Raw genomic sequence first — 15720 nt, 5'->3', positions numbered from 1 at the left:
TTAATACAGTTTTTTATCTTTCCAATTATCTTTTTATCTCACATACATCACATCATAAAAAGTGATACAGTAAAAATATCTCAAATAACCCACTATCCAAACACACTCGACATGGCCACGTCAACTTAGACCTTAACATATCGAGAAAGTTCAGAAAAGACGTGTGACACCTGCTCGTGTTTGGATGTGCAACATAGGAGCCGTAACTATTCCGTTAGTTGGTTATTTGGTTATTTGAGCCATAACTAAGTAAGTTTCCTTATTTTGTGTTGTGTGGGGCGGCTGAATAGAGAAAAAGAAGAAGTGGAAGTCAAAGTTTGATTAGGACTCTAGGCTTTTGGGAGTAGAGGCAGCCGCAAGGTACAAATTAGATAGAAGATATAGCAGACAATTGGGGGACAAACTTGGAGATTAGCTTTTTACTTTTCTTCTTCGTCTTTTAGTAGCTTGTCTCCTCGCTTGTCAGGAACAATAAGAAGATTTAACCATTCTATGTAGTTTTCGTTTCCTTTCATTATTTGAAACGAATTGAATTCTCCCAATTACCGAGACAATGGCAGAGACTATTGCTTCAGTTTTGTATGGATTTTTCTCATCAACAATGAGTTAAACCCCTTTGTCTAGTTAAGGAACAACGGATGTTTTAATTCGTCTAAAAATTGTGAGATCGATTTAATTTTATCTTTTTCTCTTATTTATTGGTATTTGTATATTCCCTGATTGCAATGCTTATGGTTATTTAATTAATTGATTGTCTTGGATCCGGATAATAAGTTGATTTAATAATTTATTGTCAATTGAAATATTAATCCGTAATTGTTTAATTGTCTCGAAATAGTGACAACTGGCATGATTAAATTTGTGTCAGAAGAATATGCGGACTAATCTAAAATAACCCTGGTAGTGCGTTATTTGTTTAGAATAGGGCCTCTCTAATACGTAAGGCAATTGAAAAATTAAATCTTACGGGCGTACCTAAGGTTATTTCTCAATTAGAGCAGTGATTAACAGGCGTACCTTAATCACCGATATCGCAAGGAGGGGTTGACTGTCATCACTTGTTTGGCAGTTATAACCTATTTATTAGTAAATAATTGAAATTGTCTTTGCATCGATGATCAATTAGGTGAACCATTGCTAAAGTTATTTCTTGGTTAGACCTTTAATTATTATTACTTTGATTTTAGTGAATTGTCATTTAATTTTTAGTTGGCTATTTCATTTTTAGTTGAATTGTTTTAATTGTCATCTTTTATACAAAAACACCCCCTCGTGTTATTTTGGATTTCAAAAGAGATAAATATCCCCAGTCCCTGAGGATACGACCCTACTTGCCCTGTTTACAAATTAATAATTATTTGTGTAAAAGTCATCCCGTCGGGTATATCGGATTAAGCAAACTCTTCGAGAACAGGGTGAATCAAGTAACTCATTGCACACCTAGAGTCCCTACTCTAGTACTTAGAATCGGGTTTTGATTATTTTAATTGACAATTAAGTTTATTTTTATTATTGTACAGGTATCGACAACCCGTCAAACTCGTTCAAGTTCGATAAGACAAATAAACAAATCAAACTTAAACAAAATTTTAAAATCATTAAAATAATCAAATAAATTTAAATACTGGAGTGTTCGACTTGATTAAGCTCAATTGCATCCCTACGCACAATGGGCTACATGTTGGGTCTCCTTTTTGGGCTAAGTTATCTGCCCTGTAGTCTGTCTCTTGGGGTTAGCGAATGATTCCTCAAATTCTCTCCCTGCGACGGGCCATGAAAAGAAATAAATACTCAAGATTGTGCTTGGAAAGTGTTGAGCATGTAACTTACAGGTCTGCCCGACAGAATAGCTCTGCAGAAAATTCTCGCATGGCTATTTTCACCTCCCAAAAAAATATTGATTTATTGAAAATGAAAAGAAAATGCCACAAAAGATTACAATCGTAAAAGAAGAAAAGATAAACATGTTGACTTCTTACATATGTCTAACAAAAATAGTCCAAAAAAATTATCCACTACTCCTAATAATAAACCTCAATGAATCCTGCCTAGTACTAGAGTTATCTTATAGTCATTGAATCCTGCCTCAGAAAAGAGTTTTGCCCACTCTCTCTCATTTCTTTGTTTCCCCGTGACAAGCACCATCATCAGCATATCAAAGAAAAGTTGACTTTCAATTGCCTCATGATCATCAGCTCCCTTTTGCTGGTCATTCAGTACCATGTCTATGATTATCACCTTCCCTCCATTTTCCTTGCTAGGAATTGCTTCTTTGCATTTCCTAAGCATTTGTACACATTCCTCATCATTCCAATCGTGCAATATCCACTGTTTAAATTAACATTCATATCACAAAGAATTCAAATTAGTCAAGAATACCACATCAAAAAGACATGGTTGTAATGAATCAGCAGCATATATAGATGTGTTTAGAATCAATACTAAGCTGCCTTTTAACAACAAAAAGGTGAATATGGATCTGTTGCATCTTCTTGGAAAGGTGATCTTACCTTCATTGTAACATCATCCGTAGCCAAAGTTCCAGTTCCACCTCCAACATCCACCAAAGAATTCAACATTGAAAGAACATCCTTGCAATCCCTGATCAGAATACTGCCAACTAGCCTAGAATCGCTAGCCATTCCTTCTTTAAAAAAATTATTAAGCCTCAGATCCTGGCCTGCAAGCTCCCACACTACCTTGCCGTGACAAGTCTTGAAGGGATTCACATCACTGTTGTTTTGCAACCACTGGCTAAGGTGGTACCATGGATCCATCAAGGTAGGATCAAGCATGGTGTCACGCTAAAAGGCTCATCTTTTAATAAAAGTTTAGAAGAAGTAGTGAGCATATAACCTGAGTGGGTAACTTTTGCCTCGATGAAGAAGCCTGAGTGGATTAGAATCCTCATCAGACGATACACAAAGGGGGCTTTTCCATTGCCAATTGGAAGAGCATTGGTGAGTTCATCCAGACTCATTGGCTTAACATGCTTGTGATTAATGTCTGGTATGCCGAGTTGAATTGCACATTTGAGGGAAATGGAGTTTATGAAGTTGAATATGTGATTCCATATGTGAGCTTGAGCTTGAAGTAGCTTATTAGCATCACCATTTCTACCCAAGTCCATCTTTTCGCTGTCGATTTTGTTTTCCTCTTTGGGTATAACAGGTAGGCATCCAATCTTATAGTTAAAGAGCATATAAGGCCCATACCAATGAATAGGCATGATGATTAGTAACTGGTGCCATGAGTGGCTATAACAATTCAATTTAGTTCTTCTGCGCACTCTTTTTGTTGACTAATATATTTGCAAGATCCAGAAAGGTGTATTTGTGGAGAATGGGCTGGGACGGTTGTCAGGTGCCACCATCCCATATGATGTATGGGAAAGATTTTCTCAACATGGCAAATTTTGATAACGTGCAGCCAAAAGCAAGTCACATAACTTTGAAATTACAAACATATATGGATCTACACGAATATTAATTAGATACAATGTCATTGTTTCGAAATTGAATAAGTAATTTACATTTTGTTTAGAAAGTGTTTTACAACTTAGAAAGTTTTTGTCCCTCATGTTTATCCGTTCTTTCTTCAACTTACATTCAGCTGTAATGGCTGAATTTAAAGCGGAAGCGATGCATCTACTTCAACTTCAACAATGTTGGAAACAGTTATTGTCCTTAGCTACCTCAACTCCACACCATTTATACATAATGTGCTTGCTGTGTATTCCAGGCTGGGATTTGGACACATTCCAGTGTTGGATTTAATACCAAATCAATGGATTAAATCCTTTATATAAAGGAGGCAAATGAACAATTTTATTACACTCAAAATATATTTAATAACAACACACAAAATAAATTTATATTGGACACTAATAATTGAGCCTCACTCTTGAGAATAGCTGCTCAAACACTCACTCAAAAATTGAACTCGTTCATTTCCTGTCTTTCACTTGAGCTTTGGTGCCCTTCAACTGAGGAAATGGCATTTATTTATACAAGCGGCTGTAATTTTTCTCTTCTCATTCAATACCCAATTGCCAGAAAATCCGGTGAACATCGCGAGTAAATCTGGTTCAAGATACAAGCACGAACCAAGTTGATCAGCCGCCCACGTTCAGCTTCAAGACTGGACTTTGGCAATTTGTCTATTGCCAATAAATGAGTAAAACAAACACTCCAAAGCCATAAAACTTATTCTGAACATCCTGACTAAAGATTCATCGCTCTTTAGCACAAACAACATTTTCAAAAAGCATATTAATTAATAATAATAAACCTCAATGATAGATCTCAATCCCAATACTGCAGTTATCTTATAGTCACTGAAGCCTGCCTCCGTGAAAAGTTTCGCCCAATCTTTCTCATTTCTTTGCCTTCCTTTGAGTAGAACCATCACTTCCATATCAAAGAACAGTTGGGTCTCAATCGTCTCATGATCATCATCCCCTTTCTGCAGACTTTTGCAGAACATGTCAACAATTATCACTTTGCCTCCTTTTTCCTTGCTAGGAATTGCTTCTTTACATTTTTTTAGTATTTGTACACACTCATCATCGCTCCAATCAATCAATATCCACTGCTTGATTGCAAATTATATCACAATGAAAGAAAATTTTTGTTAGAAACACTACACCCCATCTAAAGCTTTTTGCGTCAAAAAGGAAAAACAAAACTATTCTCTTATAGTACCAAACACAGGCAATCAATTTGACGTTTAAAACTTTGTTCTTTTTTTCTTTCCCAATTCATGATGCAGTTCTTAGATTAAGCATAGCCTCAATTTCTTCTGCTCAATCTTACTTTTGAAGTTGACACTTCCCATAATTGGTGAATTTTAATCCTATGATCTCAGGCAGTTAGGATGAAAACCTAAATAAAACTTCTATAAAAGAAAATTGTCAACTAGAAAACGTGCAACATCGATTTCATACCTTCATTAAAACAGCATCCGCAGGAGGAATGGCTTCAAACATGTTACCTCCAACATAGGCCAAGTTCTTACTACTCTCCAAGCCATCAACAACATGAGGGAGATCAAGCACAGCGCATTTCAGGCGAGGGAAAGCATCAGCAATTGCCTTAGCAAAGGTTCCAGTTCCACCTCCAACATCCACCAATGAATTCAAACTCTCAAAAACATGCTTACAATCTTTGGTCACCACACTACTAACGAGCCGGGTATCACTAGCCATTGCTTCGTTAAAGAATTGATTAAGCCACGGCTCATAACTTGCAAAAGCATAAATTGACCTCCCATGGCAAGTATAAAATGGGGTTTCATCACTGTTCTGAAACCACTGGCTGAGATTTTGCCATGGATCAGTCAAGGTGGGATCGAGCATGGCTAGTAAAAACGGCGTCATGCTGAAAGGGTTACTCTTTAAAAGGAGTTCAGAAGCAGAAGTGAGCAGATAACCCTTTTGATTATCATTCTCATTTCCAGGAATCTTTGCTTCAATGAAGAAGCCTGAGTGGATCAAAATCTGCATGAGACGATAAACGAAAGGGGCTTTTGCATTCTTGATGGGAAGAGCATCGATCAATTGATCAAGGGTCATCGGCTGGCCATGTTTGTGAATAACGTCTGGAATGCCTAATTGAGTTGCACATTTGACGGACATAGAATTTATGAAGTTGAATATATGGTTCCATATGTGAGCTTGTGCTTGAAAAAGTTCACCAGTATGATCACCAAGATTTCTAGCCAAATCCATTTTTTTGTTTGAAATTCTAGGATTTTTTTTTTCTTTTTGGTTGGGAATTACAAGTAGAACTCGCATTTTATAGGCCGGGTACGGGATTCACAGGAATAACGTTGCAATAGTTTCTTCTAATAGTCTGACAAGAACCTGTTAGCAAAATAAACAATGAAATCAACTCAGAAACAAGGATCCAAAGGCAGCTGACATCAGTTTCCTTTTCTTGACCAATTCATACATGAGTATATGGGTTAGTCTAGTCTCCTTCTTGGTGTAACTACACACACTACAAGAAATTTGGCCTTTTGTGACAACATTCTCTATGACAAGAGAGAAAGTTGTCACAATTGAAAACTTTAGTGACGACCTTTAATGTCGTCATACTTGATCGTGAGTTCACCTGTCAACAGTGACAATACGGAATAAGTCGTCACAATATGGATGGCGCGCAACTGTCCAGTGTGGCGGGAGATCACTGATAGGTCATGATTTATTGCTAAATTAATAATTATTTTTCCCTTGATTTTAGCCAAATAGTATTTTAATTGATAGATACTACTTATATTTGGTTAATGGTGCTAATTGTAGGAAAATAACCAAAACATGATTAAAAGGGACAATTTCTAGCTAATTTGGTGGTGGCACATTCAAGTTCAGAAGGTTTGGGATTTGAGCGTGGAAGTTTCCAAGTCCGAGTAGAAGTCAACAAGAGCACAAGGAGATTTCCTAGCTTGATTGGGGCGGATGAAGAGCAAAGTGGAGTCAAAGTGGGGCTCTTTCCTTTAGTCTTCACATGGCCGTATAAGACAAGGAAATAATTAGAAGAAAAAGGAAGTAGACTTAGCTTAGGAGATTTATTCCTTACTTTTAGCAGGTTGCCCGTAGCTTTAAAAACATTGAGGGGACTTTTTCTTTGAGGGCCGATTTTTACTTTTCTTCCTTGAACGAATTTGGGAGGCAACAATTGTAAGCTTCAAATAGCTTTTCCGCGGGGGTTGTTCTCCATTAATGGAGGACTAACCTCCTACTGCTAGTCAAGGGGACAACTGAAGATTTGGTTCAATAATTACTGTGAGATCTAATTTATTTTAATCGCTTTCTCATTTATTGGTATTTATATGATTCCTGCTTTTAATTGTTATAGCTCTTATGTATGATTGATTAGTGCGCAATAATTAATTATTCATATAGGCTATTTTGCTAAATAGGGGTAATTGAATCCGTAATTGTTCGTTACCTCTATCCCAGTAGCAACTGGCGTAATTGGGTTTATGTCAGGGAAACATACGATCTAATCTAAACAAACCCTCTTAGCGTGTTTGTTAGTTAGGATTGGGCCTTTCTAATTTTTAATGCAATCTAGAAATTAAATCCTACGGTCGTACCTATGATTGTTTTTGGGTTAGGGAAATAGTTAACGGTCGTACTTTGACTATCGATAAATTAAGGAAGGGTTGGTTGTTTATCGCGTGTATGACAACTATAACCAATCTATTAATAAATGTGGAATTATCTGTGAATCGATGATCAGTGCATGAACCATTTCTGGAGTGTACCCCTGGCTAGAGTTTCTTTTAATTATTTCTCTTAATCAATTATTTTCTGCAGTTAATTTATTTAGTTAGCATTTAATCCAAGAACCCCCATACTCTGGACTCTAGAAGAAACGAATTATCCCCAGTCCCTGTGGATTCGACTCTACTCACCGCTATATACAAAATCAGTATTTTTCTCGAGTAGGTATTTATTATTGCACAGGTTGGGCACCTGTCAATTTTTGGCGCCGTTGCCGGGGACTGGTGCCAGATTAATTTATTTCTTTTTGAGTTCATCTTATTTTTATTTTAATTTATTTATTTTTCTCTTATTTTTTTTATTATATAGTTTATGGCTTCTAACACTCCATATTTTGGTGATTTACTGGATTTTGTTTCCGAGGAAGGCAATGAGACTGATTTTTTTTTTCTAAGTTTGCATATTTAGAGGCATTAAACTCTATTAGAGAAAGAATGGCTGCTGCAACCTGTGAAATTTGTTATGCCAGGGATCATTCGACCGGTATGTGCCCCGAATATCAAGATAATCTGAGTGTCCCACTCAATAATTATGGAGATTTTTCACCATGGTCTCAAACGTGGTATAACCCTAATCCAAACGGGTATGATCAAGGATGGTAGGATAACTCCAGTTATAATTATACAACAGGGCCAATAAATTTTCAGCAATATGAGTCTCAAGAATCATCATCTATGTCAGGTATGTCTCTTGAAGAAATAGTTGAATTAATAGCTACTAACACACATCAAATTCAACAGGAGATACATCAGCTTCAACAGGAGATAATAGATTTTCATCAGGAGACGCAAGTGAGCAGGCGTAACCTAGCAGATCAAATGGATCAATTGACATTTAGGATAACGCCATTGGCTTCTCGAATGAGTGAAGAATTGCCCTCACAAACTATTATCGACCATGAGGAAGATGAGAGTGCAATTATCCTGACGAATGACATGGTACTGCAAGAGTCTCAAGAAGAAGAATCTAAAGATGCAGTTGAAAAGAAAGTTGAAGCACAAGAATTGAGACCCCAACATCAAATGGTTCAAGTGAATGAATCCAGTGAACAATCTCCAAATGCGGTGATATCTCCTCCATTCCTTGATCAATATCTTCCTGACTCTTATTCTTTAATTCCTGTTAGTGAGATTGATTTTATTATACCAGACGATTTTGAATTTCATGCCAGGAATAAGTTAAGAGTCATGATGGCAAAATATTTCGAACCAATAAGTGCTCTTGATGGGGGAGTGAGTGAAGACTTAAGGTCATTACTTGGTTGTTTGGCGTCATCTACTAGTCCATGGAAGACTGTAGCTCGTGTGCTCAAGAACTACTCTATTTACGAGGGCTATCAGGATTACATAGAAGATGAAGTACTGAAACAAGCCACAAGATTTTATTCCCCATGAATAAACATGGCAATGTCTAGCCAAAGACATTAAAGAAAGGCGCTACTTGGGAGGCAACCCAAGACTCTTTATTTTAGTTTTCTTATGCTTTTTGGAATTTTTGTTAAGTGTTAGTTGCATTTAGTGATTTGTTGCTTTTGTAGCAGGAAATTGGCAGCTAGACGTGCCTACGCTAAGTGGTCACGTAGGAAAAAACGAGTTGGAAGGCGACGGTCAGAACACTCGGTAGAAGTTAGGCGTGCCCACGCTAGGTGGTCATGCTAAAAGATAAAAAAAATTTCAACGGATGGTCAAAAGACTAGGGGCAGTTAGGCGTGCCCACGCCTAAGCCAAAGGTTCCTTGAGTAAAAAAAAAAAAAAAAAAAGCCCTACTCTTTCTTTCTTCCTTCTTTTCTTTCTTTTCTTCTTTCCCCTCTTTTGCTTCATCCGCCGCCGCTCCTCACCACGCCGCACGCCACTCCTTGCTGTTCGACGCCGCCGCCCTCCAGCTCAGATCCTCCGCCAGCACACACCTGCTTCAGCGCGCCCTCTGCGCAAGTTCCTTGTGCGCCGCCCAGCCCGCACGCAGCGCGCGACCGCTCTACTTGGCACGCCTGCGCTCCAGCGCAATCCAGCGCAGCCCAGCGAGCCCAGCAGCTTGCGACAGCCACGCCAGCGTACTACCCAGTGCGTGTGTCACCCGTGCGCCTCCCTTTCAGGCAGCCTGCCCCTTTCGCTCAATCTCCAGCTCCAGTTCATCCCCAGGCAGATCGAGCAGCAACTCAGCCGCAGCAGCGCCCACAGCGCGCGACCTCCGCGTGCTTGCCAGGACGCTTGCGACGCACGCGCGGTGTTAGGTCCTCCCCTGCCCTCCATTTCACCCACGGCCATTCAAACCTCCGGTGAATTCTTTCTTTATTTTTCTGTCACTAAGTAGCTGAGGCCAGATTACTAGCTTTTATTAGCTGATGCCAGATTTTAATTTCTTAGCTGAGGCCAAATTTTTTATTTGCTAGCTGAGGACAGAAAATTTGTGATTGTTTGGGTGCTGTGACATATATGTGGATTGATTGTTGATTATTTGGTTAACGTTGTGCCCAACCAGTGATATTTGGGAAAAATTTTTACTCTAGTTGCCTATTTAATTAGTTTTGGGGGGAATTTTGCTATGTTTATCTAATTAATTGATTTTTGGGTTGAATTGGTAGTATTTGGGAAAAATTTTGTCGTTCACGGGTTTAATTAGTTTTCGGGGTGAGTTTATTATCCGTTTCTGCACTTGTTTGTGATTGGGAGCTGTGACTGGGGGTCATTTGCCTTGTTGGTTGTTTGTTGACATACTTTGAACACCATTACTTTGCCTTTGTCTTGTCCACTGATATCCAATGACCAAACCCAAGAACAAAGGCAAGAGCAAACCTTCCACCTCTACCCCACTCCCCACAGTCCCCTCGAGTGGATCTGCCCCCTCGATTGGACCGGGAGGACCCCGAATGTCCTCTGCGGCACCTCCACCGTCTTTCTCCGCCGATAGCCAGCTTGCAGCCCTTCGGCTCCAGATGCAGCACATGGACACTCGTATGGAGCGGATGGAGCGTCAAATGGGCGGGATGGCCCAGAATTTAGCACAGCATCTCTATCACGTGGGTCTCCGCCCGCCTTTCCCTCTCCAGCCGTAGTTCAGTTCTGCCCTCCTCCGTTTTAAGGGAAGTGTCATTGCCCTAATATCTCTGTTTTGCTCTTTCTTTGCTTACATTGAGGGCAATGCAAGATTTAGGTGTGGGGGAGGATAGTATATTGGCATTTTATTGAAAAAGTGCAAGTGTAGGCATTTTTGTTGGAATTTTTGTTTGACTTTGTCGAATTTTGTCCAATTTTTGCCTTCTTTGTGCTTATTTGTGATTATTCCTGATAAACGATGGTTAGATGTCTCAAATTTTTCTATTGCTAAGATTTTACACTTTAAGGTGTTGAGTATGACATGGTTGAGTTTAAGGGTATCTCTTTGATGAATATTTGAGATTTTGTGACTTTTGCACTTTTTGGTTAACTTTTCTAAGTATTGTAAATATTTGTCTAGCATTTTTTGTGCAAATTGGTTCAGCTATTAATCTTAGTTCTTCATGTTTAAGAAATGAAGCGGGTTTGTGTGGTATTTAATTTTATTTTTGGTGCTTATTTATGCATAGTATTAGGCTATACTCCGCTAGTATCGTTGCCTAGTAACCGGGAGTCTTCACCACAAGTGTCGACTTTCGCGTCAAAAAGCGACGATAGCTATGAGTATGTGGCTTTTAAGCGATGATGGCTGAGTAACCGGGCTCCTTCATTTGGCCAATGTCGGAGTTCACGTCAAAATGCTTGAATGGCTAAAAACTAAGCATTCCCCCTGAAGAAAAAAAAAATCAAATAAGTGGGGATATTCTAGAAAAGAAAAAATATATGCTAAAAGTGAAAAATGGGAAGTATTTGAATGAATTGCTAGCCTGCTAATCCATGAATTTTAATGTTGAGATTTTGCTTACTAGTCGAACCATTTGCTTATGGATGCTGGTTGAATATTTTATATTCTTAGATTAGTTAGTCATGAATTGAAAGAGTTCTTGATCTTGAAAACTAGTTAGAGAAATATTTCTTGAAAATTGCCACTAATACTTGACATGTGTTTTAATTGCATCTTGGCAATAGAAGATTTGAACAATAGCCATTGTTTGATTTTATTTGTTTGATTTGTTGTTCTCATGCTTGAGGACAAGCATGGTTTAGGTGTGGGAGAAATTGATAGGTCATGATTTATTGCTAAATTAATAATTATTTTTCCCTTGATTTTAGCCAAATAGTATTTTAATTGATAGATACTACTTATATTTGGTTAATGGTACTAATTGTAGGAAAATAACCAAAACATGATTAAAAGGGACAATTTCTAGCTAATTTGGTGGTGGCACATTCAAGTTCAGAAGGTTTGGGATTCGAGCGTGGAAGTTTCCAAGTCCGAGTAGAAGTCAACAAGAGCACAAGGAGATTTCCTAGCTTGATTGGGGCGGATGAAGAGCAAAGTGGAGTCAAAGTGGGGCTCTTTCCTTTAGTCTTCACATGGCCGTATAAGACAAGGAAATAATTAGAAGAAAAAGGAAGTAGACTTAGCTTAGGAGATTTATTCCTTACTTTCACTACAAGAAAATTGGTCATCAGTGACAACTTTTCTCTGTAACGAAAAAAAGTTGTCACAAAAGTGGATCCTTTATTGACGACTTTCTAACTCGTCACAAACCTCTAATGGGAGCCAACTCATTTGTGACGACTTAGAAAAGTCGTCACTAGTAAATTCCCGCTAAAATTTAGCAAGAGCGCGGGAGTGTTTAGAACACACAATAGTGACGACATTAAGAGCATCATCACTATTGCTTGGCCTATTTACGGACGAGTTTTTGTTGTCGTCACTGATCACTAAAAAAAAGGTTATTAGTGACAACATTTTGTAGTGATGACAATAAGTTGTCACAAAAGGAGCTTCTTTAGTCGCGACACCTAAAGTTGTCACAATTGCATCAAAGCAACTAAATGTTTAGTGACGACCCGTTATTTTCGTCACAAACTACACTGCAAGAAATATGGTCATTAGTGACAACATTTTTTAGTGACGACAAAAGTCGTCACAAAATGTGGTTGTTTAGTGACGACAAGGAGAGTTGTCATAATTGCTCAAAGCAACTAAGTCTTCAGTGACGACCTTGAAAAAGTTGTCACTAAAATGATCTATATAGTGACAACTTCTAATATCGTCACTGTCACTCTACCGATTCGGATTTAGTGACAAGAATTAATCGTCACTGTTTAAAGTACTTATTTCTAAGTCACTTTCATTAATTCTACTGTGCCACCCTAACTTTTGTAATTTAGCCCCAAATGTTGTAAAAAATTCCATTGATTCCATTATGATACCTTAGCTTTTACAATTTAGCCCCATATGTAGTACACCGATTTCTTTAATTCTATTATTACTCCCTAACTTTTGTAATTTAGCCCCATATGTAATTCACCAATTTCAGTAATTCTACTATGGCACTCTAACTTTTGCAATTTAACCCCCATATGTAATACACAAATTTTATTATTTCTATTATGGCACCCTAGCTTTTACAATTTAGCCCCTATTTTTTTATTAGGAAATTGCGAATGGTATCTTGATAAACTACGCATAAATATTTTATAATTTTCTCAAATTTAAGTAATAATTTGTTATGAACTCTAAAGATATATCTTTCATTACAATAGTTATAAGGCAAGCAGGTCTTTTTATCAATGGAATAAGAAATTTATGCCAGATTTATCCTTTGTACTACATGCCAAGTAGTATTAGCAAAGGAATAACAAAGTACTACAAAGTAATTAACAAAATAGCCTTCAGGGAGTGTAGTTTATAGGCAAATAAGCATTATCTATTCAAAGTACCAACTTTTTATGGGCATTTTACTCTCAAACATATAATTTAAGATAAATTTATAAATATTTGTAAGTAAAATTCAAAAAGTGTTACACTGATTTCTTATAAAATGAAAACTGGCAGGTTATCTTTTCAACATAAATTAAATTTTTTTTTAAAAAAAAAAGAAATGGCCCATAAAGTACCAACTCTTTGTGGGTTTCCTCCATTACATGAACAAATATTCTGCTCTTTATGGGCATTTCACTCTAAATCATTTAATTTATGTTAAATACATAAATGTTTGTAAGTAAAATTCAAAAAGTGTTGCACTAATATTTTTATGAAAGGGAAACTGGTAGGTTTTATATTTAACATAAATTAAATATGTGAAAGCAAAAAAAAAAAAAAGAAATTACCCATAAATCTATGTCTTGCAAATCTATACTAGTAAAATAGTTTCAAACAAAAGTAAACGTTAAAATAAACTGTAATTTATACACATTAAAATATCTGTAATTTATACACATTTTGCAACTACTACTTTGTGTTTTCTCTGTAATGAATTTTTTAACTATTGAGAACTTAAGTTTTGTCTTGCAAATCTATACTAGTACAATAGTTTTAAACAAAATTAAACATTAAAATAAATGTTTGAAAAAGAACAAAGGGCCTGTTTGGAACCTGAGTTTTTTGGGAGTTTGTCTAAAACTTTACTGTAGTGCACTGTAGAAGTTTTTGAAAAACTTTTATAGAAGTTTTTGTAAGGTAAAAAACTTTTTTGTAGAAGTTTTTGAAATGTTACTGTAGATGTTTTTTGGATTATTTTTAGATGTATTTTTAAAACATATTTTTGAGTATTTTATAATTTATAATTTTTATATTTTTAAACATTTATGCATGTATAATACATTTATAAATATTTAGAAAAAAATATAATTATATATTTATATAAAAAAATATAAATGTATTATATTATATATAATACGTAATATACATATATTTATAAATGTATAAATGTATAATTAATATAAATGAATAAATTATAAATGAATATTATATAAATGTATAAATTATAATTTATAAATGTATATGATGATTATGTATAAATGTATTAATATAATTAATATAAATGTATAAATGTATTAATATTATGTATAAATGTATAATTAATATTGTTTATAATTTATAATTTTTATTGTTTAAATATTTATATGCATTTATCCATTTATAATACATTTATAAATAAATATATTTATATAAAAATATAAAAATGTATTATATTATATATAATACATAATATACATATATTTATAAATGTATAAATATATAATTAATATAAATGTATATATTATAAATGAATATTATATAAATGTATAAATTATAATTTATAAATATATATGATGATTATGTATAACTGTATTCATATAATTAATATAAATGTATAAATGTATTAATATTATGTATAAATGTATAATTAATATTGTTTATAATTTATAATTTTATTGTTTAAATATTTATATATATTTATGCATTTATAAATAAATATATTTATATAGTTATATAAAAATATATAAATGTATTATATTATATATAATACATAATATAAATATATTTACAAATGTAATAATTGTATATTATTATAAATGAATATTATATAAATATATAAATTAATATATTATAAATATATAAATATATAATATTATGTATAAATGTATTAATATAATTAATATAAATGTATAAATGTATTAGTATTATGTATAAATGTATAATTAATATTGTGTGTTAATATTATGTATAAATGTATTATATTATACATAATACATAATATAATTGTATATAAATATACATAAGTGTGTAATATATATAATATGTATTATATATATTAAATGTATAATATATAATATTTATATAAATGTATAATTACATATTTATATTAATATTAATTTATATGGTATATAATATTTATATAAATATATAAAAATATATTTTAAATAAAATAAAATATTTATAATATGTTTAAATAAATATATAAATATATAATATTATAAATATATAATATATATAATAAATTTTTGAGGGTGAGGGACTCAAAAATTCAAAATTTTTTTTTGAGGTTACCGGCGGCGTCGAAATAGGTGACCGGCGCCGGAAGAGGTGGTGGAGGCGGTGTCTGGTGTGGTGGGTTGGGTGAGGGAGGAAGAAAAGTTTTTGAGAAATTTTTTGTGTATATATTTTTGAAGTGTGTAGGTAAAAAACTTTAAAAAGGTTTTTGGGATTCCTGTAGCAAAAGTTGTTAAAAAACAAGTAGCTAAAAAACTTGGTAAAAAACTAAGGTGCCAAACAGGCCCAAAAGTACATTTATCACTTGCAGTAATGTAACAAAATTTTCTCAACCATTATCAATATTTTCACAAAAGTATTAAAAACTAGCAATTGACAATATTAAAAACTAGCAATTTAATTAGTGACGACTTTTCTTGTCATTATAATCTTGAATAAATTAGTGATAACATTATGTCATCACTAAATTTTCTTTGATTTTGATTTAACAATAATGTCTTATTAATAGCATTTGATTATTTTTAATGAAAGTCTGTTATAACCATAGAATTTGACTTTCGTTATTTTCA

At 34.6% G+C, this 15720-nt stretch overlaps 1 protein-coding gene and 1 pseudogene across 1 annotated transcript; both read right to left on the bottom strand.

The window, feature by feature from the left end:
• Positions 1-2034: 2034 nt before the first annotated feature.
• LOC140037970 (probable O-methyltransferase 3) lies at positions 2035-3130 on the bottom strand (annotated as a pseudogene).
• A 641-nt stretch (positions 3131-3771) lies between these two features.
• On the bottom strand, positions 3772-5728 carry LOC140037722 (trans-resveratrol di-O-methyltransferase-like). The gene is made up of 2 exons (XM_072082727.1): positions 4946-5728; positions 3772-4590 (listed from the first exon to the last, which is right to left on the bottom strand). Exons 1-2 carry the CDS (start codon positions 5726-5728, stop codon positions 4276-4278), a joined length of 1098 nt encoding a protein of 365 aa, XP_071938828.1. The 3' UTR covers positions 3772-4275.
• Positions 5729-15720: the final 9992 nt, after the last annotated feature.

Source organism: Coffea arabica, chromosome 3c (assembly GCF_036785885.1).
Source record: "Coffea arabica cultivar ET-39 chromosome 3c, Coffea Arabica ET-39 HiFi, whole genome shotgun sequence".
NCBI lineage: Eukaryota > Viridiplantae > Streptophyta > Magnoliopsida > Gentianales > Rubiaceae > Coffea > Coffea arabica.
This window is presented reverse-complemented; position numbering and strand designations above follow the sequence as displayed.